The sequence below is a fragment of the Hemiscyllium ocellatum genome, chromosome 47 (genome assembly GCF_020745735.1).
Source record: "Hemiscyllium ocellatum isolate sHemOce1 chromosome 47, sHemOce1.pat.X.cur, whole genome shotgun sequence".
Lineage (NCBI taxonomy): Eukaryota > Metazoa > Chordata > Chondrichthyes > Orectolobiformes > Hemiscylliidae > Hemiscyllium > Hemiscyllium ocellatum.
In genome coordinates this window covers 5,168,823-5,193,190 of record NC_083447.1, presented here as the reverse complement: position 1 = coordinate 5,193,190, position 24,368 = coordinate 5,168,823, and the positions used below count along the sequence as shown (strand labels likewise).

Genomic DNA, 24,368 nt, shown 5'->3' with positions numbered 1-24,368 from the left:
CCGACAACTATTGAATTCTTTTCTTGAATTTCAACTATTTTTAAAATAGAAGATCAGCCTTAACATATTAGTTATTTATAACTACTTGTACTAACAATTCTTGCAATATTCATTCGATAGGTTGACTATGATTCTTCCCTCACTCTATGGCTTGTTCATTATTTACTACTGCCTCATGGACATGACCTGAACTATGCAAATACACACATGCAGCATCACTATCAGACGTAAATGCTTCAATAATTCTCAGCTTCAGTTTTTCCACAGATAGAGGAATTAACTAATTGCTAAGTGTTATTACTCATTCTGTTCATGAATGTGCTAGGATATACAATGCAGTGCCCTTGTAAATTCATCATCTTCCCAAGAAAGAAATCAAACTTTAACTTTTAAATTAAATTTGCACTTTAAAAAATAATTAAAAAGACATCCAAAGACTGCACAGGTCAGCCAGAATTAAAAGAGCAGTCATTGCTTAATTTTTTTAAAAAAATGCACTGTTTGATAAATTCCGTAATGGTAAACATCAAGCAAATTAATTTGTAAACTAATCTCCATTCCTTCCCCCCCCCCATTCTTCTAAACTGCAGTGAATATAATCCTAACTCAATCTCTCATGTCAACTCCAGGAATTAAATTTGGTAAACTTTTGCAGCATTCTTCTATAGCAAGGACATCCTTCCTCAGAGAAGGAGACCAAAACTGCACTCAACATTCCAGGTGTAACCTCATCGATACACTATAATTGCTCTAAGACATCCGTGTTCTTGCACTTGAACCCTCTCTTTATGAAGACCAACATATAGCTTACCTTCTTTACTGCCTGCTGCACCTGTACACTTACTTAATGACTGGTGTACTGGGTCTTGACATTTATCCATATTATAATATACTTACCCATGCATGTGCCCACTCACTCAGCCTGGCCAAACCACACCGCAACGTTTCTACAACTCCCTCACAGCTCACTCTTCCACCCAGCTATATGTCATCTGAGATCTTAGAGACAGTACATTTAGTTCCCTCATCTAGGTCATTAACATACATTGAGAATAGTTGTAGTCTTAGCACCAACCCCTGTGGTATTCCACTGCCTGCCGTTCAGAAAAAAACTCCTTTATTCCAACATTGTTTCCTGTCTGCTAAATAATTGTCTGCCCATCTCAATACAGTATCCCCATTCCCACGCACTTGGATTTTACAGATTTAGCTTTAGTGGGAGTTTGTTGAAAGCCTTCTGAAAGTTCAAATATACCACATCCACTGGCTCCTATGACCAATTCTATTAGTTACAATTTCAAAGAATTTCAGTAAATTTGTCAATCATGACTGCCCATAACTGTGTGTAATTCTACCAGTGTCTTCAAAGTGCTTTGCATTAAAATTCTTGATAAAGTACTGACATTTTCTCACGACCAGTGTCAGTCGAATATTGTCTAATTATTATCCATTTTCTCTCTGTCTCTTCTTAAATAGTAGGGTAATTTTAATTACCCTCAAATCTGTAGGAACTAATCAGAACCTATAAAATCTCAGAAGATAACCATCATTTCTAATGCCATATCCTGAATGCCCTCTGGGATGTAGATTATCAGACCTGGGAGATTTATCAACCTTCAATTGCACAATCACTATTTTTCTACTAACTTAGAGTTGCTTCAGTTCCTCACTGTCATTAAACCCTACATTCCCCATCATTTCTGGTACATTATTTATGTCCTCCTTTGAGCAGACAGAAGCAAAGTATGAATTTTGTCCAGTCATTTCTTTGTTTCCCATTACACATGTCCATCTTTCTGACTTGTAAGCCATCAACAGCAGTTTTACCAATCCTTTTCTCTTTAAAACTCTCTATTGTTGGGTAAACTTTAAATAAAGTTTGCAAATGTCACAACTAACCAGCTGTTATCCCACAGTGCAAGACAACCTCGCCAAATGAAGCACTCTGCAATGGAGGTGAAAGCATGGGTGGGATCAAACACATTGGATAGATGGTGTGGTGGGAGCAGTGAATGCTATGAAGAGGTTAGAATGGTGGATAAGGATGGTGCAGGAAGGAAGGGTGGGTGAGATGCCATGATGGAATGGGTATTATGACAGGAAGCTGAAAATGTGTTGCTGGAAAAGCGCAGCAGGTCAGGCAGCATCCAAGGAACAGGAAATTTGATGTTTCGGGCATAAGCCCTTCTTCAGGAAATCTTGTAGAGGGAGGAAGAGAGCTTCTTCAAGGAAGGCATCCTTGCAAGAGGATTCGCAGTAGGTTAAATTCTTCGAGGAGAAAGTGAGGTCTGCAGATGCTGGAGATCAGAGCTGAAAATGCGCAGCAGGTCAGGCAGCATCCAAGGAACAGGAAATTTGACGTTTCGGGCATAAGCCCTGAAGAAGGATGGAAATGGAATGAGAGGAACTGCATCAGTTAAGGGTTTTAAGTAGGTCGGTTGCAATCAAGAAACTAAGCTCACTGCCAATGTCTGCTGCATTTAATTCAATTCCTTGGGAGCAGAAACGATGTGGAATTATTGCGTTGATTTATAAAAAGGGCTCTGCTCCGCTGGCAGGAACAAGATGGTTGGATTTTTTCCATCAACTTGCTAGGTTATCATCTGGCAGGAAATCCCTGCGACCTCAGGGATAATCCAGGGATGATTTAATATGGAGGAAATTCAGTAAGAAGGGGTTGTATAAAATGGGGCAGTGGTAAGCAGTGCAGTTGCAGTTTTCAATGTGTGAACTAGAAGTAAAACTGATAAGGAACATGTATGATTGAACTTTGCTCAACCAGCATTTTGACCTCTGGTATTTAATATTTTGCACTGTAGCTTTATGCCAGTACAGAACTGAAACTCAAATTGTAAATGCTGGAACTCTAAATTAGAAAGCAAACACAGACAGCACATCCATCAATAGCTGTAAAGGTAGGCATTAATTCATAGGTAGAACTTCCAGCAGAACTCTACAAAGGGTCTACACCTTTGCACCAACGCTGGCTAACCTGTTGAGAACTTCAAACAATTTGTGTCATAAAAGCAGAGAGTAAGATATATAAGGCAAGGCTGGAAATGAAATCTTAATAAAGGGATGACAATTCCAAATAATGGTTGATAAAATCTGCAATAACTTGCTATACACAAGCTTGTGTGGATTCGTAGTATCTAGAGAATAATGAAAAGCTTTATTAACTACATCATTCCCATCATATAGCTGGTCACAATTTTCCAATTACAAATAAAGAAAACTGTCAAGTGAAGTGACACTCGAGCATCACACTGGCACTTAAACCAAGAGCAATGGAAGAAGGGGAAGGAAAAAAAGCAAAGTCCAGAAATCACTCAAAAGCTTCAAGCGAGGACATTTTTACAGACTCAATTCTGTTCAATTCTGACTGAGGTGCCCTTCACATTTAAAATACAACCTGCACAGACCCAAGGTGGGCACTTGAAATATCAGAAAATAATGGAAATACACAGTCTGAGAAGAAACACAGGAACATCAAGGTTATATCTTGAAATCTGATGAAGCAAGGTTCATAACATGCTCATTTTCTTTTTATTTTCAGCTGCCAGTCCACCTGTAGTGCATTTCCAGCAAGTCTGATCATCTTTCAATAGCATGCACACAGACTAAAGCTGTGTTGTGATATTACAACTTACAAAACAGGAGCAGATCATTCAGTCTTTTGAGGCTGTTCCATCATGCAATACTTAGAATTGGATGGGCCATCATTATAAAGTTCAAATTCAAGTTGAAAACAAATACCGGAGTTCACAGCAGGTCAGACATTATCCACAGAGGGAGAGCAAACTAACACTGAGTCTAGATGATCCTTCATCAGAGCTGAAGTGACGTGAGGAGGGGACTGTATTTATGCTACAGTTTGGAGGTTGTGGCGAGGGGGTTGAATGCCAGGGGAGAAAGGATGTCAATAATTGAAATTAAGTGATGGGAATGTGAGAATGGCAGAACAATGGTCTAACTATCAGACTTGAAAGAACAGACAGTCCCACTGGAGTGGGGAGGAGAGGGGAGAGAGAACATGGTGACGGAGAATGTAACAAGATACAAAGAAAGGGATTGGGAGATGGTTCCCAGTTTGAAGACGTTGAACTCAATATTAAGTCCAGAAGGTTGTAAAGTACCGTGTCCAATGATGATAGGTTGTTCCTCCAGTTTGTGCTGTGATTCACTGGAACAGACAGATAAGTGGACATGTGAGCAGTACACTTAAAATGAACTCTGTGGGAAGCTAGTGAAGTGATTGCTGGGCCTCTTGCTGAGATATGTATAACATTGATAGTCACAGATGAGGTGCCAGAAGGCTGGAAGTTGGCCTCTGTTTAAGAAGGGTGGTAAGGACAAGCCAGGAAACTACAGACCAGTAAGCCTGACCTCGGTGGTGGGCAAGTTGTTGGACAGAATCCTGAGGGACAGGATGCACATGTATTTGCAAAGGCAAGGACTGATTAGGGAAGGTCAACATGGCTTTGTGCGTGGGAAATCATGTCTCACAAACTTGACAGTTTTTTGAAGAAGTAACAAAGAGGATTGATGAGGGCAGAGCAGTAGATGTGATTTATATGGACTTCAGTAAGGTGTTCGACAAGGTTCCCCATGGGAGACTGGTGAGCAAGGTTAGATCTCAGGGAATACAGGGAGAACTAGCCATTTGGATACAGAATTGGTTCAAAGGTAGAAGACAGAGGGTGGTGGTGGAGGGTTGTTTTTCAGACTGGAGGCCTGTGACCAGTGGAATGCCACAAGGATTGGGGCTGGGTCCTCTACTTTTTGTTATTTACATAAATGATTTGGATGTGAGCATAAGAGGTACAGTTAGTAAGTTTGCAGACGACACCAAAATTGGAGGTGTAGTGGACAGCGAAGAAGGTTACTTCAGATTACAACAGGATCTTGATCAGATGGGCCAATGGGTTGAGAAGTAGCAGATGGAGGTGAATTCAGATAAATGCAAGGTGCTGTATTTTAGGAAAGCAATTCTTAGCAGGACTTCTACACTTAACGGTAAGGTCCTAGGGAGTGTTGCTGAACAAAGAGACCTCGGTGTGCAGGTTCATAGCTACTTGAAATTGGAGTCTCACGTAGATAGGATAGTGAAGGCAGCGTTTGGTATGCTTTCCTTTGCTGGTCAGAGTATTGAGTACAGGAGTTGGTGGGGGGGGGGTTCATGTTGCTGCTGTACAGGACATTGGTTAGACCACTGTTAGAATATTGCATGCAATTCTGGTCTCTTTCCTGTGAAACTTGAAAAGGTTCGGAAAAGATTTACAAGGATATCGCCAGGGTTGGAGAATATGAACTATAGGAGAGGCTGAACAAGCTGGGGCTGTTTTCCCTGCAGCGTCCGAGGCTGAGGGGTGACCTTATAAAAGTTTACAAAATTATGAGGGGCATGGATAGGATAAATAGACAAAGTCTTTTCCCTGGGGTCGGGGAGTCCAAAACTAGAGGGCATAGGTTTAGGGTGAAAGGGGAAAGATATTAAAGAGTCCTAAGGGGCAACTTTTTCTCACAGAGGGTGGTACGCGTGTGGAATGAGCTGCCAGAGGAAGTGGTGGAGGCTGGTACAATTGCAACATTTAAAAGGTATCTGAATGGGTATATGGATAGGAAGGGTTTGGAGGGATATGGGCCGGGTGCTGGCAGGTTGGACAAGATTGGGTTGGGATATCTGGTTGGCATGGACTCTGTGACCGGCGACAAAAAGGTCAGGGTCATGCTTGCACACAGACTGAAGGTGTTCGGCAAAACGGGTCACCTTGTCTGTGCTTGGTTTGTCCGTTGTAGAGTAGGCCACATTGGGTGCATATTTCTAACTATTCTCAGCAACCTTGTAACCTCTTGCTCAACAATCATCTACCTTCCACTTTAACAAATGTTCAAAAACTGCTTCCACCACCTTCTCAGGGAGAGAGATCCAAAGACTCCAACATTCACCTGATCAGTCTTAAAACAATAAACTTCTCACATTCTGAACAATGACTCTGTAGTTACAGATATTCTTCTAACAGGAAACATCCTCTCCACGTCTACCCTGTCAGGACCTCACTCAGGATCTTGAATGATTCAGTCAAGTTGTCTCTTACTCTTCTCAACTCTAGTGCATACTGGCACCGGTCCAACCTTTCCTCATTAGCAATTTGTCCATTTCAGGTACTACTCTGGGAAACATTCACTGAACTGCCTCCAATGCACTAACATCCTTTCCTAAATAAGGTGACCAATACTGTACACAGTTGCTCACTGATTTTCCACAGGGTTCCAAACAACATGAAAAGATATAAAAACAAATGATGGAATGAGCAACAGATTCCAACACAGACTCAGCTAGGTGTGCGAGATCAACTAACAAGGTGGCTCAGCAGTACCGTCATTGCAATGCGATGAGAGCCTCTATCACTATCATTTCAGACACTGAATTCCAGGTGGGAGAAAGTGAGGACTGCAGATGCTGGAGATCAGAGTCGAGAGCGTGGTGCTGGAAAAGCACAGCAGGTCAGGCAGCATCTGAGGAGCAGGAAAATCAATGTCTAATGAAGGGCTTTTGCCTCAAACGTCGATTCTACTGCTCCTCAGATGCTGCCTGACCTGCTGTGCTTTTCCAGCACCACACTCTCAACAATGAATTCCAGGCTCCTGCCAACTTGAGTGAAAGTATTTCTTTGCAACTTCCCACTCATCTTTTTATTGAGTTAAACAATAACAAGAACAAAGCACAGAAACAGGCCCTTCAGCCCTCCCAGCCTGTGCTGACACATTTTGCCCTTCCATACTGAAACTGTCTTCACTTACAGGAGTCATATGCCTCTATTCCCTCCCTATTCCTGTATCTGTCCAGGTGTTTCCTGAATGCTGCTTCCACCATCTCCTCTGGCAGCATGTTCCAGGCACTCACCACCCTTTGTGTAAAAAAACGTAGCTCCTTGCACCTTGAACCTGTGTCCCCAAGTAATTGATCCCTCCAACCTGGGGAGAAAGCCTCATACTTTCCACTCTATCCATGCCATTCACAATCTTATAAACTTCTAACAGATCATTGCTTCAACCCCCTGTGTTCTTGTGAAAACAAACCCAGTCTATCCAACTATTCTTCATAGCTAAAATCCCCCATACCAGGCAACACTGAGATAAACATTTTCTGTACGCTCTCCAAAGCATCCACATCCTTCTGGTAATATGGTGACCAGAACTGTACACAATATTCCCAAGTGTGGTCTAACTAAAGTTCAGTGAAGTTGCAGCATAACTTGCCAATCCTTATACTCAATGCCCCTTCCAATGAAGACAAGCTTGCCATGAGCCTTCAGTGGTATATGCACTTGCACATCCAAATCCCTCTGCAAATCAATACTCCTAAGGGTTGTGCCAGTCACTGCATAATTTCCACCTGTACTTGACCTTCCAAACATTGTCTCCCCTCACATTTGCCTGGATTAAACTCCAAATGCTATTTTTCTGCCCATACCTCCATCTAATCTATATGCTGCTGTATCCTCTGACAATCTTCGCTATCTGCAACTCCACTAATCTTTGTATCACCCGCATACTTACTAATTAGACTAGCTACACATTCCTCCAAATCATTTATGTAGACCACAAATAGCAGAGGTCCCAGAACTAGTCAACCTTCCATTCTGAAAAGCATCCTTCCACAGTTACACTCTGTTACCTATGGCTAAACCAGTTCTGTATCCATCTTGCCAGCTCACCCATAACACCATGTGACTTCACATTTTGTTCCAGTTTTCCACGAAGGACCTTTGTCAAAGGCTTTACTGACGTCCATGGAAACAACATCATTCACTTTCCCCCCAATCATCTTTGTCACCTCCTCAAAAGACTCCATTAAGTTAGTGAGGCACAACCTCCCCCGACACAAAACTGTGCTGTCTGTCGCTTCCAAGTTCATTTGCTTAGAAATGTGTATGGATCTTCTCCCAAAGAATTGTTTCCAATAATTTCCCTACCACTAATGTGACAGTCACAGGCGTATAATTCCCAGGATTTTCCCTGTTACCCTTCTTAAACAATGGGACAACATTGGCTATTCCTCAGTCCTCTGGGGCCTCACCTGTGGTCAAAGAGGGTCCAAAGATTTTGTCAATGCTACAGCAATTTGTTCTCTTGGCTCCCTCAATACTCTGGGTTAGATCCTATCAGACCACAGGACCTATCTAGCTTAATAAATTTAAATCTACTTTCAATCTCCCACCCTCCTCATTATTGACTTGTCTGCTAAAGAAAATGGGCTGTTCCTATACATTGTATATAGACTTATGTCTTTATCGACCTTAAAAAAAAATCTCCCCTCAGCAGCTATTATTCCAAAAACAAAACAATTCCAATCTATTCAAAATCTTCCAGGTAGTGAATTCCTTCATACCTGGTAACAGCCTGGTAAATTCTCTCTGCAAAGCAGTGATTAAGTTTGTACATGATACCTGGTTTGTGAGGATGCTGCTCCTTAACAAGGTTATGTTGTCTGTTTTTTTTAAAAACCAAAACTTAAAAAAACCTTTTGCCCGAGGCAGTATTTATTAGCTATTGGCCCTAAAATCCTTCAACTTAGACTTTGCGGAGTCTGTGTCTTTTACGACCTCTCTGAAATAAAAACCAAGGACACCATAACCTTGTCAAAGGAGCAGCATTGTCACAGGTCTAAGTAGCGTTTTATACATGACCAGCATCACCACTTGGCTCTCAACTAATCCAGGAACCTGCAGAGTCATAACTTCACAGAATTAGCATATCTGATCCAGAAGATATCCTAAATCCCCATGTTTCCTGCAACCACTGTTTCAATTAATATATAAGAGAGCTGCATTGCCCCTACCTGTCATTGATAGCTTTTTGCCGACTGGACAGAATGCCTCCTGAGGCTGGTGAAGAGAAGCTTCCAGAAGGGTTACGAAATGGCTGACCTCTTTCGACTGCAGCAGTGGATGCTGTACTGTAGATAGTTTCCGGGTAGCTAACTGGGCTGGAAAATAAAGGAATTGTTTAAGAAACTCCAATCTGATGAAAACAACTGCATGCAATTCTGGTCGCCCTTCTATCGAAAACAAGTTATGAAATTTTAAAAGGTTCAGAAAAGATTTACAAGAATGTTGCCAGGGTTGGAGGGTTTGAACTATACGGAATACACTGGGGCTATTTTCCCTGGAGTGTAGGAGTTTGAGGTGACCGCACAGAGCTTTATAAAATCATGAGGGGCATAAGATAAATTAATAGTAAATGTCTTTTCTTTAGGGTGGGGAAGTTCAAAACTAGAGGGCACAGGTTTAAGGTGAGGGAGAAAAGATTTAAAGGGAACCACTACTTTTTTTTAAACAACCTGAGGGTGGTGCATATATGGAAGGGGCTGCCGGAGGAAATGGTGGAGGCTGGTACAATTAAATGACAACATTTAAAAACATTTGGACAGGTATATGAATAGAAAAGGTTTAAGAGGGATAGGGGTCAAATAGGACGAGTTCAGTTTAAAACACCTGATCAGCAGTGGGTTGGGCTGAAGGGAATGTTTCTGTAGTGTATGACTCTATGACTCCATTATACCTTGGCACTGAGGTTCATCATGCAAATGACCAATTAGGTTATCATCCTGTCAACCCTAGTAAGGAACACATTATAGCTAGTTTGCAGCTTTTAAGAAAAGGAATCAAAGACCGATAACTCTGCTGTCATAACCCGATGAAAACCCCGAGCCAAATGTTTTTGAAATGGCCAAATTATATTACTGTATAAGGACACACTGTTCGCAGCTAAAAGCAAGGCAAGTCGGCGGAGGTTCACATTCAAACACAGCACCAAAGGAAAATGCCCCTTAGCAAACTTAGGAATTTCACATCCGTTTGGAAAGCTAACATCTCACAAGGTGCCAACTTGTCAGATATGTTTGCACAATGCACTTCAACTTTAATGGCTGACTTTGTTCCAATCTCAGGAGACATGTCTCTAACATTTGTCAACAGGTCTTTGTTGGCTTCATGTAGATTTGTAAAAAGATTGAAACACCAAGGATCAGTTATGTACTATTATTTAGCTTATTAAGATTTGGCTTTCAACCGTGACTCTGTTAGTTTGCACTCGTTTCCAAAACCCCACTCCAGGGCTTGAACAAAACAAATCGAGGTTGACACTCCTGTAGAATGTTGCAGGAGTTCTGCACCTTAGGTGATGATATCATTTGGGTGGGTTATGTTAAAGTGAGGCCTAGCCTGCGTTGTGAATGTAAAACATCCCAAGGTACTATTTCTGAGAACAGCAGGAGAAGCATGGCCAATGTTCAACCCTCAATTAACATCACAAACAAAACAGCATGCTGTTATGGGAATCTGCTGTGTGCAAATTAACTTCTGCGTCTCCTGCATTACAACAGCAACTATACTTAAAGCATCTAGTTAGTTGTAAAGTATTTTTGCATATCAAAGTATGAAAGGCACTGTAGAAATAGAAGTCTTTATTCCTTAATCAAAAATAAATTAGATCACTTTAAATGTAGATCATATGTATTTAAGTGGAGCTGATGGACAGGTAAAAGCACTCCCAAAAGTATCATCCTCTTCTAACTGCTTAATGTATAGAGTGTTAGACATAACTGTGCAGTATTGGCTGACTTCTCTTTAAGGGCTATTAAGATAGGGTGATGGGGAAGAGTCAAGAAATGAAGCAGTAACACATCGAATGCCTTCTAGTACTCATAGTTGGGAGACAGAAAAGCAAGAGGATTACTTATTATCTGTTACTTCTTGGACTTGATTTAAAATGGAGCTCAGTGAGAGGTGCAGTCTTAACCCAACTTAATTCTATAGTGCTTATGGAGCTACAAGTGCAAACCTGAACCAATTAACATATTAATTGACAAGGTCACTCAGCTCACTGATGCAGAAAATGGAAAATGCCACTCATTTGAAGTTGGTTTGAGGAACTTTGTAGGCCAGCGTAAAGGCAGCTTTCATCTGCAGTTGGCAGTGCTGCACTGTATTGTACTTAACCTTGACACTGATAACAGACACTGGGGATGGAATACATTCCTTTCCTGAGCAGCTGCACCTTGATGGGTGACAACAGTTGGAGAGAACTGATCAACATCAGAACAATTCAAGGTAAAAGATCTTCTGCAGTGAACACAAACATCAACTTTCATACTGAGTTGCTGTCATAAAGCAAACCACATGAATTCCATTAATTGGCTATGTGGCAGATTTCTCAGCTGAGAAATTCTATCTTGAGAACAACTGTGTATAGTACTTACAGCACAAACAGGCCATACAACTAGTTGATATCATCTATTTCACTCTGTTTAAAGTTTTTTACCCCAACCTACTTTATCCTAATGTGTCTCAGTACTGTTCATCTCAGACCAATCCAAGTTCCACAAATACGACCACATGCCAAGGAAAGAAATTAATCCTGAATTCTCAGTTGGATTTATTAGGACTATGATCCATTTTTAGACTGCAGTTGTGACTTTCAGCACAAGTGGAAACATCTACTCTGAAATCCAGTCTTAACTTTTAAAGACCACAACGTGGGCACCTCTCTGCCTTTTCCCTTCGATTGAATTTTGGATGAATAAACTCACCGCTTGCTGTTCTTTGCTTGTGAGTCACTATACGCAACTGGGACTCCCTGTTGTTTGGGGGCCTGGCTCCAGTTCGATATTGGATTGTGTGTAGACCCTGTCCAACGCTGAGACGGTGATGCACTGTGAGTCGTGGGATTACTCCACTGCAGGGCGTTGGTTCTGTATGGTGGTCTCAATCCACGTGGTATGTTGTCATTCTCACCTTTCATGTCCATGTTGTGCATTTCATACAACTCTGAGCAACCCCTGGAGCAAATGGAGGCAACATGTTACTGAAGGCAATGATCCCATCAATTTCTCAAATGATATCTTGTAACAGCAAGTGGTTAATACAAGGGCAACAACTAGATTTAGGTATGTTGTGGCTCATCATACGGTGGTAAAGGAGCTTCTTGCAAGGTCTGCAGGAAAAGATCGGTTTGCGTAACTGGCTTTGTTAAACAGCAAGTTTTCAGATGATTCTGGGATGCTGATAAATTCAGTTCAATGTTTGTGAAATTACCATTCAAAATGACAGCCTTATCTTGTTGTTGCTATTTGCATGTTTTACATTGTGAATGGAGCAAAAGGTCACGGCCAAACCTCCAATCTACCTTAATCTCAGTTGGTGTAGCTGGGAAGGTATTACAATGGGTCTTAATAACCCCGTTCAGCCAAGTCTCCAACACTCAGCTGCTACTTAACAAGTTCTGTTGGCAGTGTGCATGGTCTTGGAATTAGGTACAGTTTAAAACAAAAGTGTCTATTCACTCAAACTCATACCTGAAGATAGTACGGGGGAGTAGCAAGTGAAATTGTACAACAGTAACAGTCTACAACTTGAGTAGAGTCTAAGAGATGAAAATGTGTTGCTGGTTAAAGCGCAGGTCAGGCAGCATCCAAGGAACAGGAAATTCGACGTTTCGGGCAAAAGCCCTTCATCAGGAAGGGCTTTTGCCCGAAACGTCGAATTTCCTGTTCCTTGGATGCTGCCTGACCTGCTGCGCTTTAACCAGCAACACATTTTCAGCTCTGATCTCCAGCATCTGCAGACCTCACTTTTTACTAGAGTCTAAGAGATGTACAGCATGGAAACAGACCCTTCAGTCCAACTCGTCCATGCTGACCAGATATCCTCAATTAATCTAGTTCCCATTTGCCAGCATCTGGCCCATATCCCTCTAAACCCTTCCTATTCATATACCCATTCAGATGCCTTTTAAATGCAGTAATTGTACCAGCCTCCACCACTTCCTCTGGCACCCTTTGAAGTAATTGCAAAAAGAAAACCACAAACGCCAAGCCAAGTTACGTTATTCTCATATAAAAGCAGAAAATGCTGAAGAAACTCAGCAAGTCTCGCAGCCTCCTCGGACAGAGAAACAGAGTTAGTGTTGAGTTCAGTTCTAAAGAAATGTCATACAGGATGCAAAACATGAACTCTGTTTTTGTCTCCATGGATGCTCCTAGACAGTGCTCTATTTCAAATTCCTAGCATCCATTCTACTGTGCTTTTTCTTGATGCATTATCCAATCTAATTCAAGCAGTCAAAGTATCAATACCATTGCAGACTGGTTCCTTTGCTGCTTTTGTGGGCTGAAAATAGACACTGCTTTCATTTCAAACACTAGAGTGATAGACAAAGTCTGGCGACAACAACTTAATTGCCAAAATTTGGTCAGATTTCAAATCAAATAGAGTCATAGAGATGTACAGCATGGAAACATCGATTCAACCCGTCCATGCCGACCAGATATCCCAACCCAATCTAGTCCCACCTGCCAGCACCCACCCCAAATCCCTCCAAACCCTTCCTATTCGTATACCTATCCAAATGCCAGCCTCCACCACATCCTCTGGCAGCTCATTCCATACACGTACCATCCTCTGCGTGAAAAAGTTGCTCCTTAGGTCTCTTTTGTATCTTTCCCCCCTCATCCTAAACCTATGCCTTCTAGTTCTGGACTCCCCCAGCCCAGGGAAAAGACTTTGCCTATTTATCCTATGACCCTCATAATTTTGTAAACCTCTGTAAGGTTACCCCTCAGCCTCAGAGGCTCTAGGGAAAACAGCCCCAGTCTGTTCAGCCTCTCCCTGTAGCTCAAACCCTCCAACCCTGGCAACATCCTTGTAAATCTTTTCTGAACCCTTTCAATTTTCACAACATCTTTCCGATAGGAAGGAGACCAGAATTGCACACAATATTCCAACAGTGGCCTAACCAATGTCCTGTACAGCCGCAACATGACCTCCCAATTCCTGTACTCAATACTCTGACCAATAAAGGAAAGCATATCAAACGCCTTCTTCACTATCCTATCTACCTGTGACTCCACTTTCAAGGAGTTATGAACCTGCACTCCAAGGTCTCTTTGCTCAGCAACACTCTCTAGGACCTTACCATTAAGTGTATAAGTCCTGCTAAGATTTGCTTTCCCAAAATGCAGCACCTTGCATTTATTTGAAATGAACTCCATCTGCCACTTCTCAGCCCATTGGTCCAGATCCTGTTGTAATCGGAGGGAACCTTCTTCGCTGTCCACTACACCTCCAATTTTGGTGTCATTTGCAAACTTACTAACTGTACCTCTTATATTCGCATCAAAATCATTTATGTGGCACTCCACTGGTATGATTTTGTGAAAACAACCAATGCAACATTCATGACCGAGGAGAGACTCTGTCTAAATCGGAAACAGCTAACTCACAGCAAGCATCATTTCACATGTAGACAGCAAGGGAGCCACTTAGGAAATCCTGGTGAGAAGCCAATTAAATAAACTTGGAAATCAACAGAGCACACTTGGGCAATGCAGAAGGGAGGGACCTAAACATTCTAACCATGGCCATATTTATGAAAGGAAACATTTTTTCCAAACAGAGTAAGTCACTTATAAAATTTAGTTAAGAGAATGCATGATTTGCCTTCAAGCATGATTGGTCTTCTTCACAACAATAATTCTTTTCCCCTGTAGGCAAGGCTTCGGCCAAAGCACCACAAACAAGCTCAGGAACCACACTTCAGGGAAGATAACAAGTCCTTAGAAAGATCATAGCAGAGGCCTACGGGATGTTACCGGAGATTGGGGGACTGCAGCCATGAGAGGTTGCAAAGTTAAGGACTACACTCCAAATAGCCTGCCTCTGTGCTGCATGTTTCTATTACGATGTGGAATGGCATATGGTGCAGAAAAACAGTCTCAAACCTAACCCAAATGAGAAAGAAAGTAATAGAAGGATGAATTGGTAGAGTTAGTTGTAATGAAGGAGGAGGGGACTTAAGTGGAGCATAAATACTGCGAGCCACATCAAATGGACCTCTGTGCTGTGGTACATATATTGTAAAGACAAGTGCACATTTACCTCAATGACCAACATTACTAATTAACATTAGTGTACATCTAGCAAAACCATCGACAGGTTTTAATCTCTTCACAAAACCATCAGCTTATCAAAGTACCATATACTTTGAATCACTGCACTTCTCTTGTTTGTCAGACTGGAGGCCTGTGACCAGTGTTCTGCAGGGATCAGTGAAGGGTCCACTGTTGCTTATCACTTATGTAAATGATGTGAATGAGAATATGGGAAGCATGGTCAGTAAATTTGCAGATGACACAAAAATTGGTGGTATTGTGGACAGTGAAGGAGGCTTTCTAAAGATTACGAATGGATCTTGATCAACTGGGCCAAAGGGCCGAGGAGGGGCAGACTGAGTTTAATTTAGATAAATGTGAGGTATTGTGTTTTGCTAGGACTTCACTAAGACAAAAGGTAGGACTTAGACAGTTAATAGTGGAGTCCTGGGGAGTGTTGTCGAACAGAAAAATCCAGGGGTTCAGATACATAGTTCCTTGAAAGTGGTGTCACATTTCGGCGCAACATCAAGGGCTGAAAGGCCTGCACTGTGATGTAATGTTCTATGCTCTAGGTAGACAGGATGTCAAAGGCAGCATTTGACACATTTGCCTTCATTGCTGAAACCATTGAGTAGAGGAGTTGGGATATCATGTTACAATTGCACAGAATGTTGCTGAGGCCACTTGGAGTACTGTGTACAGTACAGTTCTAGGAAGGATGCTATTGAATTGGAAAGGGTACAGAAAAGGGTTACAAGAATGTTACTGGCACCGAAAGATTCAGTGTCTTTCCCCCAAGTTAGAGGAGTTCAAAACTAGACGGTACAGGTTAAGGTGAGAGGGGGTTGATTTAAAAAGGACCTAAGGGGCAACTTTTTCCACACAGCAGGTGGAACATGCATGGCATGAGCTGTCAGAGGAAGTGGAGAAGGCTGGTACAATAACAACATTTAAAAAGACATCTGGATATATTTCTGAATAGTAAGGGTTCAGAGGAAAATGGGCTAAATGCTGCCAAATGGGAATAAGTCAGAGTGGAATGTCTGTTCGGCACAGATGAGTTGAACTGAAGGGTCTGTTTCCATGCTGTATGACTAACATTTAGTCAGAATTTCAAAGGAAGCACTAACTTGTTTTTACTAAAATTATGCAACTCTATTAAAAAGCAGTTAAATTAAAACAAACTAAACTAATGGTCATCAGGTTTGCATTATACACATACCCATCTGTTTTCACAAGCAGAAAGTCATCTGCATGCTGAGTGCTTGAAGGCCGTCAAGTATTTGAGGCACAACCATGCATTGCAATTACAGGGTTTATGTCAAAGTTTCATAAACTAAAACTAAATAAAACAAAACATACCGAGTAGATTAGGCACCAGGGTGGAGGGAAAAGCAAAGCTTATGCTAAATGTCAACTGAAATATCAACTGTTGTTCCCTCCACAAATGTTGTCCGAGTTGCTTAGGATTCGCTGCAATTTCTGTTTTAATTACACATTTCTAACACATGTACACCTTGAAAAGTTGCAAAGTTTGAATGCCTATTGAGTTTTCTTTTTCCCTCTCTTTTCACTTTTCTCCAGTAACCCACTCACAGATAAACGGACAGTAATCTTGCTGGATGTCAGGTTTTGTTTTCTGATTAAATTTTAGATTATTACTCACCGTTGGAGCTGGTAACATGATTTATTTTTATAAAAATCATGAAACAAAAGTGGGAGGTGAAAGTAAGTTGGCACTGAGGCTGGGAATTATTTTCCAACACTCCCAGGCTAGGCACACTGGTCGAGAAGAATAAATCTCTCCGTCTCAAATATCTGGTGCAAACACTAAACCATGCCACACCTACTGCCCCACTTTCCTTTCCCCCCACGAAGCAACACCACACCAAATTCTCCCAATGGGGATTAGCTTGAGATATCCTTAGCATATTGCAGACTTACATTTCAAAAAGGTACACACATCATCACACTTTTGCTCGCTCTGAGCACGTCTGTTATAGTCCCATATTGAGAAGTACTACAGCAACCACCCCTAATTGTTAAAAACAGCACAATGATTCACTGCATAAGGCACACAAGCAAACAGAATATCTCCTTGTCCATAGGCTTATACAAGGCGTTGCCAAAATGTCAATAACACTGTACAAACTTCCACACTCCTCAGCATCAAGTTACCTGGAACTCCCTATAACAAGCTGCTTATAGTCTTGAGGTCTCACTGTACAGGAGAGGACAGGAGAAGGGGGAAGCTTCTGGAATTACAGCACATTCTCAATCCAATACAAGGTCGTTATTCAGGAGTTTCATTTTCTGAAATGACTACTTTGGTTCGTCAGCTTTCGTTCTCTTCTGCACAAGCTTACAACTTCGACCAAAATGCTTTTAAAAAGAGCACACTGCCCTGACATGTTTTTAGTAGTCATCCTGAAACCACAAAGCAGGCGTGGACAGGATGATATGTACAAAACTCAACATTAAAGCTGGATCATCCCGCAATTTTGTTATAATGACTTACTCAGCCTGGAAACTGGCCAGAAAAATTACAGGAATCTTCTCCTTCAAATAAGCAAAAACGATTTTTTAAAAAAAAAAGTTTACTTCTGTGCTTGATCAGTAAGTGTATTCAGCTAGTAACTGAACTTTATAGATCAGAAGATTTTGTGAGGAGTTAATCTAAGACAGTAAAAGATACTCATCCTCTGGGAGGAGACAAGCTAACACTGCCGTGGTTCCCCCCACCACCCTCGAGCCTACTCCACCATTCAACAGGATCATGGCTGATCGGACATTCAACTTCCTGCCCTTTTCCCTTAACCCTCAATTCCCTGATTGATCAAGAATTTCTCTCAGCCCAAAATGGACCCAAGAACTCTGTCCTCACAGCTCTCTCTGGCAAGAATTCCAAAGACTCTCAACCCTCAGAAGAAATTGCTCTTCATCTTCGTCTTAAATTTGTGCCTTTGCATTCTGAGACTGTGCCCTCTGACCCTAGACTCTCCCATGAGGGAAAACATCGTCCCAGCATTTATTTGGTCAACCCCTTGATGAATCCTATACGTTTCAATAAAATAGTCTCTCATTGTTCCGAATTTCAAATGTGTAGAGACCCAGTCAGTTTAACCTTTGCTCATGAGATAGTCCCCCATAACATGTATCGTCCAAGTGAACTTTTTCTGAACTGCCTCTCGTGAAATAATGTCTTCTCTTCAATGAGGGTCACTGAATTCAATGTTCCAATTGACTTCCAACACTCTGTTGATGGGAACATTATATCAAAACAGATGGACTATGGCCCTTATTTAATAGAAGACACTACCTCCTTGCCTAAAAATCATCAGCCTTGAAAATACTTGACAACCATACTTCAAAACACCTTCCTTTCTACCTAATTTGGTGATGATGTGCATATTTAGCCACCTGCCTTCACTCCCCTCAAAGGCATTAATGTTAATTGCAAGAAATTGAGCCCCAGCATAGACCCTTACAGGACTCCACTCATTAGATCAAGGATCACTTTTGAAAACAGTCTTCAGCAGACCAGCCCATCTTTAATCTGTACTATGATATTCCTTATACTTAAGCTACTCAGAAGGGTTTATGCCTGAAAAGTTGACTCTCCCTGCTCCTTGGAAGCTGCCTGACCTGCTGTGCTTTTCCTGCACCACACTTTTCGACTCGGACATTCAGCATCTACAGTCCTCACCTTCTCCTCTGCACTCCAGCCATGGTCTCACCAGCATCTTCCACAAATGCAGCAAGACTTCCCTCCTCCATGCCCCCTTGAAATAAGGGCCAACATTTTATTAGCCTTTCCGATTTTGGGCTCAAGATTCGCTTCAAAGGGAATCTGTCAAAAATCAAGGCTCATGCTCCAATATGGAATGGACGGAGTTTTCCACAGTCAGACATGCCACTTTTGAATGAGAAATTATTCCAAGGCTGCATCTGTCCTCTTGGGCAGATGAGAAGGACCCAATGGCACAATCGTCAAGAAAAATCAGGGCAGCTTCCCCTGTTCCTGAGTCCTGGTCAGCATTTACCTCTCAAATATTATCACTAAAACAGATTGTCTGATCATCAAATCTTGCTATGTACAATCTGGCTGTTGCAACTTCTCCATTACAATAGTGACTATGTTTTGAAAGATACCTCATTGGATGCCCTGAAATATTTTAAAGCCAAGGGTTATGAAAGACGCTGAAGAAATATAAGGAAGGGAAGGGGTGCAGAAAAAGATTCAGCAATGGCATCAAGTTGCCAGTTACTTTTCCTTCCTGAAAGTTTCCTCTGAAACCTGGTGTGTTTTGGAATACAGTTAAAATATTTCTAGGAAAATGGAGAAGCTTCAGCCTAATCTGGTCATTCAGATAGCCAAATGCACAGTCATTCCTCTGTATGTGCAAAGGTTCCTTTCATGAGAACCTGCAAATGACAATATCCCCAAGTGCAGAGCTTGTTTAAAAATAGCTTAAAAATTGTGGATGTGGGGTTTTTCTGTGGATACCTTTTGGCATACCTTCTGCACTGTCTCCCTATTACTGCCCGGTCTCTGCCCTGCGTCTCTAACCCTGCCCCTCTAACCCTGCCCGGTCTCTGCCCAGCACCTCTAACCCTGCCCGGTCTCTGCCCAGCGCCTCTAACTCTTCCTGGTCTCTGTGGATACCTTTTAGACCTGGGACCAGACAGTGCAGAGACCAGGTAGGGTTAGAGAGACAGTACAGAGACCGGGCAGGGTTAGAGATGCAGCACAGAGACCGGGCAGGGTTAGAGACGCAGGGCAGAGACCGGGCAGGGTTAGAGACGCACGGCAGAGATCGTAAGGATTAGAAACGCAGTGCAGAGATCAGGCAGGATTAGAGACAGTAGGTTTTTACACAGCCACATTTTAATCTTTGTTAAAGCCAGTGGACAGAAGCATCAGCCAGGACAAAATTGATTGTTTGCCAAATCCCTGACAGTTCAGCAAGATTGACATCTTTAACCTAACCGTACTCTTTATTATATTTTCCACACAACATTCTCGGTCTAATATATCCCCTGTGTACCAGTAGTCTCTATCTGCCAAATCATATTACTGACCTGCTACTGTGAAAGTACTGCAGAAAAATAAAAGCTAGGTTTTCAATTTAGCAATGTTTTCAGTTATCGAATCAGATTAAAATTTCCTAAACCAGTGGCAGGTATATATAATCTACTTTTTTCCCTCAAACACTGGGAAAAGACAAGTTATAGCCCATGAAATGGTACACTTTGGATCTCACACATTCAGTGGCAGCATGGCATCAAGTCAAACCAAACATCTTCTCCATTTCCGCCCTGATGTGTCCAAGCCCCCAGCATCAGAAGAACACATACCATGGTACCAGACGGATTTCTGATTTGCCTGTAGCTGCTATTGAGGCCTGATAATGACCATGAAATTAATGCAACATGAGAGGCAACATGGGCGTTGTAGATTCAGGTTTGAAGTTGCTTCAATTTGAAGAAGCTTTCAACGCTTAGAACGAGCTTCAATGAAACAGAACGCAAAAAGAAAAAGTGGCCTTTGCACTTTGGGTGGGATAGTCTACTTCAACTGCAGAAATTATGCAATCAATTCAGTCATTCACCTTTTTTAAAAAAACAAAACAAAATGCAAGTCATGTGGAAGACAAGTTGGTTAAACACTCGACAAGGGCTTTGAAGAATGTAATGAACAGACTGCAAGATCTTATCACAGATTTATCATGTAGACACTAAAGACAACGACTTTCTTGTAATGTTCAAGCTCAATACAGCAAGTCCAATTATACCTAAAACATGTAGCACTAAATAACTTTGAAAAATGTTACAAAGCCAATATCACTCCAAACATAATATGCATTAATGTAACCTCTTTGGAAATCAGGGACCTGGACTTCAGTCTGCACATGATAACTCAATGTGGAGGTGCTGGTGTTGGACTGGTGTGGAGACTGCCAGGAGTTATATGATACCAGGTTAGAGGCCAACAGATTTATTTTGACCCCCAATCTTTCCAAGTGCTGCTCCTTCATTATGTGAAATCACTTCACCTGACAAATGAGCAGCATGCTGAAAGCTTGTAGTTTCAAATAAAATTGTTGAACTATATTAGTGGGCGGCACGGTGGCACAGTGGTTAGCACTGCTGCCTCACAGCGCCTGTAGACCCGGGTTCAATTCCCGACTCAGGCGACTGACTGTGTGGAGTTTGCACGTTCTCCCCGTGTCTGCGTGGGTTTCCTCCGGGTGCTCCGGTTTCCTCCCACAGTCCAAAGATGTGCGGCTCAGGTGAATTGGCCATGCTAAATTGCCCGTAGTGTTAGGAAAGGGGTAAATGTAGGGGTATGGGTGGGTTGCGCTTCGGCGGGTCGGTGTGGACTTGTTGGGCCGGAGGGCCTGTTTCCACACTGTAAGTCTAATCTAATCAAATAACCTGTTTCATGTGACTTCTAACCATGACAATGCAGACATTTTCACTGTATGACCTAAGCAGTAATTTCAATTATACCGCTTTGAATGATCAGGATTCCTATGCTCAGTGTGCAATCTCAGCTCTGATGGAAGAGCAGGGCTAACCTAAAACTATAACAAACCAAAGTGCCAGAGACACTCAGATCTTTTAGCATCTGTGACGAAGGAAAACAGGGGGAAAGAGGAGGGGAAAAAAGTGGAAATCACAACAGGAGACAGAAGTGCTCAAAGTGTGCTAACAGGAAATGTGAACAGTGGAAATGAGATGGCTGTGTGCATGCTGGAAGCACTCAGCAAGACCTTAGGTTATTGGAATGGTTAACCATTATGGGAGAATGTCTTCACACTCAAATGCTGAGTCACAGATGCTGAAGGTAGAAATCTGATGCAGAAGATGAGGTGTTGCTTCCCCAGCTTGTGCTGAGCTTCTCTGGAGGACTATAGCAGGCCAAAGAATACCATGCATAATTCTGGACTCCATTTTTAAGAAAGGACTTAAAAGGGCTCATAGTTCTGAGAAGGTTTCCTTGATCATAATTTCAATTTGCAGAAGATAAGATAAACTGTGATGAAAGCTTGGACCTACTGAGCCTGGATCCATCGACGTTTAGAAGAATGAGAGGTGACATGTCAAATGGGATCCAAAAGGAGACCGCTCAGTCTCTCAAACCTACTCTGCTGTTCAGCAAAATCATGGTTGATCTGTTTTGAGTTCTACATTCCCATCTAGCCCCCAATAACCCATGATTTTCTTGCCTAAAATAAGCAGTCTTGGTGTTGATGTGCAAATTTAGCTCCATCCCTTCACTCCCCAGTAAATTGAAAAATGTTGAGGCCCCAGCACAGACCCTGACAGGACTCCACTCATCCCATCCTGCCAATCAGACCACGGCTCACTTTTGAATACTGGTTTCAGCTGGGCAGGCAATCTTCTATCCATGCTAATATGCCATTTCTTACACCATTAGCTTCTATTTTACACAATAACTTTTGATGTGACAGCTTATGAAATGCTTTCTGAAATCCAAACATAGTACATCCACAGGGTCTCCTTTATCTACAATGCATGTTACATCTCCAATCAAAAAGTGAACAGTATTCTTTCCAATTATGTGCAATTTCCCCTCCTTCCCCACGGTCCAGGCAACACAAAACTAGCTTAACTACAGAGCATAGTAAAAACTTGTCAAAGATGTAGCAGCTGGCTTTTCAAAAAGGCCAGAAGAAGAACTAGTCACAATGGAAAGGGGAAAGAAAAAAAAGGTTCATGATGTGATAGGCATATCTGGATACAAGGTAAATTAAGCTGTGAACACTTCACACTTTGAACCTTCAAGCAAGCTTTCATCAGTTACACCTTCGACTAAAAATGAGAAATTAAAAAAATAAAATCACACTACCTTTTGCGTATCCCTGATTTTTGGTTTGAACAGCTAGCCCAAGAATAATGCATGCAGAACTTCAATACGGCTGCATCAATAACCCATAAAGTTTAAACTGACATACTGACAGTACAACAGTTCGCAATTATCTAAAAACTGGTTAAATAAACCTCAGATTGTCTTGTTTAAAACAATGTCACACCCTTCATTACAATGTATGCACACATTCAGTTCCCTTTTCACGTATATTGTACTTAGCTCCCTTTGCTCAAAGATAATTAGCTACACAGTGTATGCATCCCATCATCCAATAACCTATTCTCATATTAGCCTCGTTCCATTCCATCGTTACAATCATTAGGATCACTCAGTTCATTTACTCGATCAGTCTCTGAAGGCAACAGAAGGGAGGCACCTAGCCCAAAGCTCACATGGGATGGACTTCAAAATAGTTTGAGGAGAATGCTAAATCTTCAACACCAACCACACAATATCAAGTAGATTGCAGAGGAGATTGGAACTGTGGCTGAACGAGCCTCGTGTAGTATGTAATACCTCATCTTGGGGATTGCCATGATTACATCCGAACCTAGAGTTTTCTTTTGAAAGCTCTGACTGTGCATCAGCTACACGAGTTCATACAAGACAGAGCACATAATCCAGTGTGAAAATCCAAGCACTGAGCTCAGGTTATTTGTATCATTACATTCAATCCTTGACTCACTTTTCAGCTTACAGAGATTACAAAGTATACTCTGCTTTTAACAATGACGAAAATGCCCCTTATTCCTGTAAAGGTTGAACTTATTTGATCCTTGCTTTTCTAATGACTGTACACTATGGTCAAGATCAGTGATGATGGCCACTTGAGTGCACAAAACATCACAGGAAAAGTCAAACCTATTACGTAGCTGTGACTCCAGTTCTGCAGAAAGTATAGATTTGTTTTAAACAAAAACCAATGTGGTTTAAAGAGATGCAGGGTTGAGTTAGTCAAGGAGTCAGCACACTTCCAGGATTATTATTGCAGCCTGAGTCATGTAATGTAATAGCTACCTACATGCTACCCACAAACAGAACAGTAAGACAGATTCACGGAGGTCAGACACACAAGCCTAGAAAAAGAATAAGCAACAATGAGGAGTAAAGTACTGTTAAGGCTAAATCCATTGGATAAGTATCAGGCTGATCAGGCAGAGAACACAATCAAGAGGGGTCCTTAAACAAAAACTGAGAAATGGCTGAGAGAAAAGTAGAAGTCTGCATCAGATCAACAGGATGAAATGATAGCATTCAAATCGAATCACTCACTAGCAGTGATGTTGTAAACAAACAGCATAGAAGTCTGCTGTTGTCAGCACTGAGCAATCCAAACTAGAAAGTACTGGGTTTAAAATACTGCATTGTGCCAAATTAACTGATCATAGGCTGGAAAATAACGAGGTAGTTACAGGTGGTGACTGCATTCTTGGGCTCAGTGTGTTGGGGTGTTTGAAGGGGGAGAAATGAAAATAAATTAACGATCTTGCACTATGGTACAGAATTATATTCAAAATACCTTTTCTCCCCCGA

The 24,368-nt window shown here is 41.8% G+C and overlaps 1 protein-coding gene across 3 annotated transcripts in view; it reads right to left on the bottom strand.

The window, feature by feature from the left end:
- sipa1l3 (signal-induced proliferation-associated 1 like 3) overlaps nt 1-24,368 on the bottom strand; it is a 246,985-nt gene that overhangs the window by 55,638 nt on the left and 166,979 nt on the right. For all 3 annotated transcript variants that reach the window (XM_060856237.1, XM_060856236.1, XM_060856238.1), the window contains exons 11-12: nt 11,597-11,845; nt 8,846-8,992 (exon numbers count right to left, since the gene is read on the bottom strand). In XM_060856237.1, coding sequence (XP_060712220.1) covers nt 8,846-8,992; nt 11,597-11,845 — 396 coding nt within the window. The remainder of the gene's footprint in view (nt 1-8,845; nt 8,993-11,596; nt 11,846-24,368) is intronic.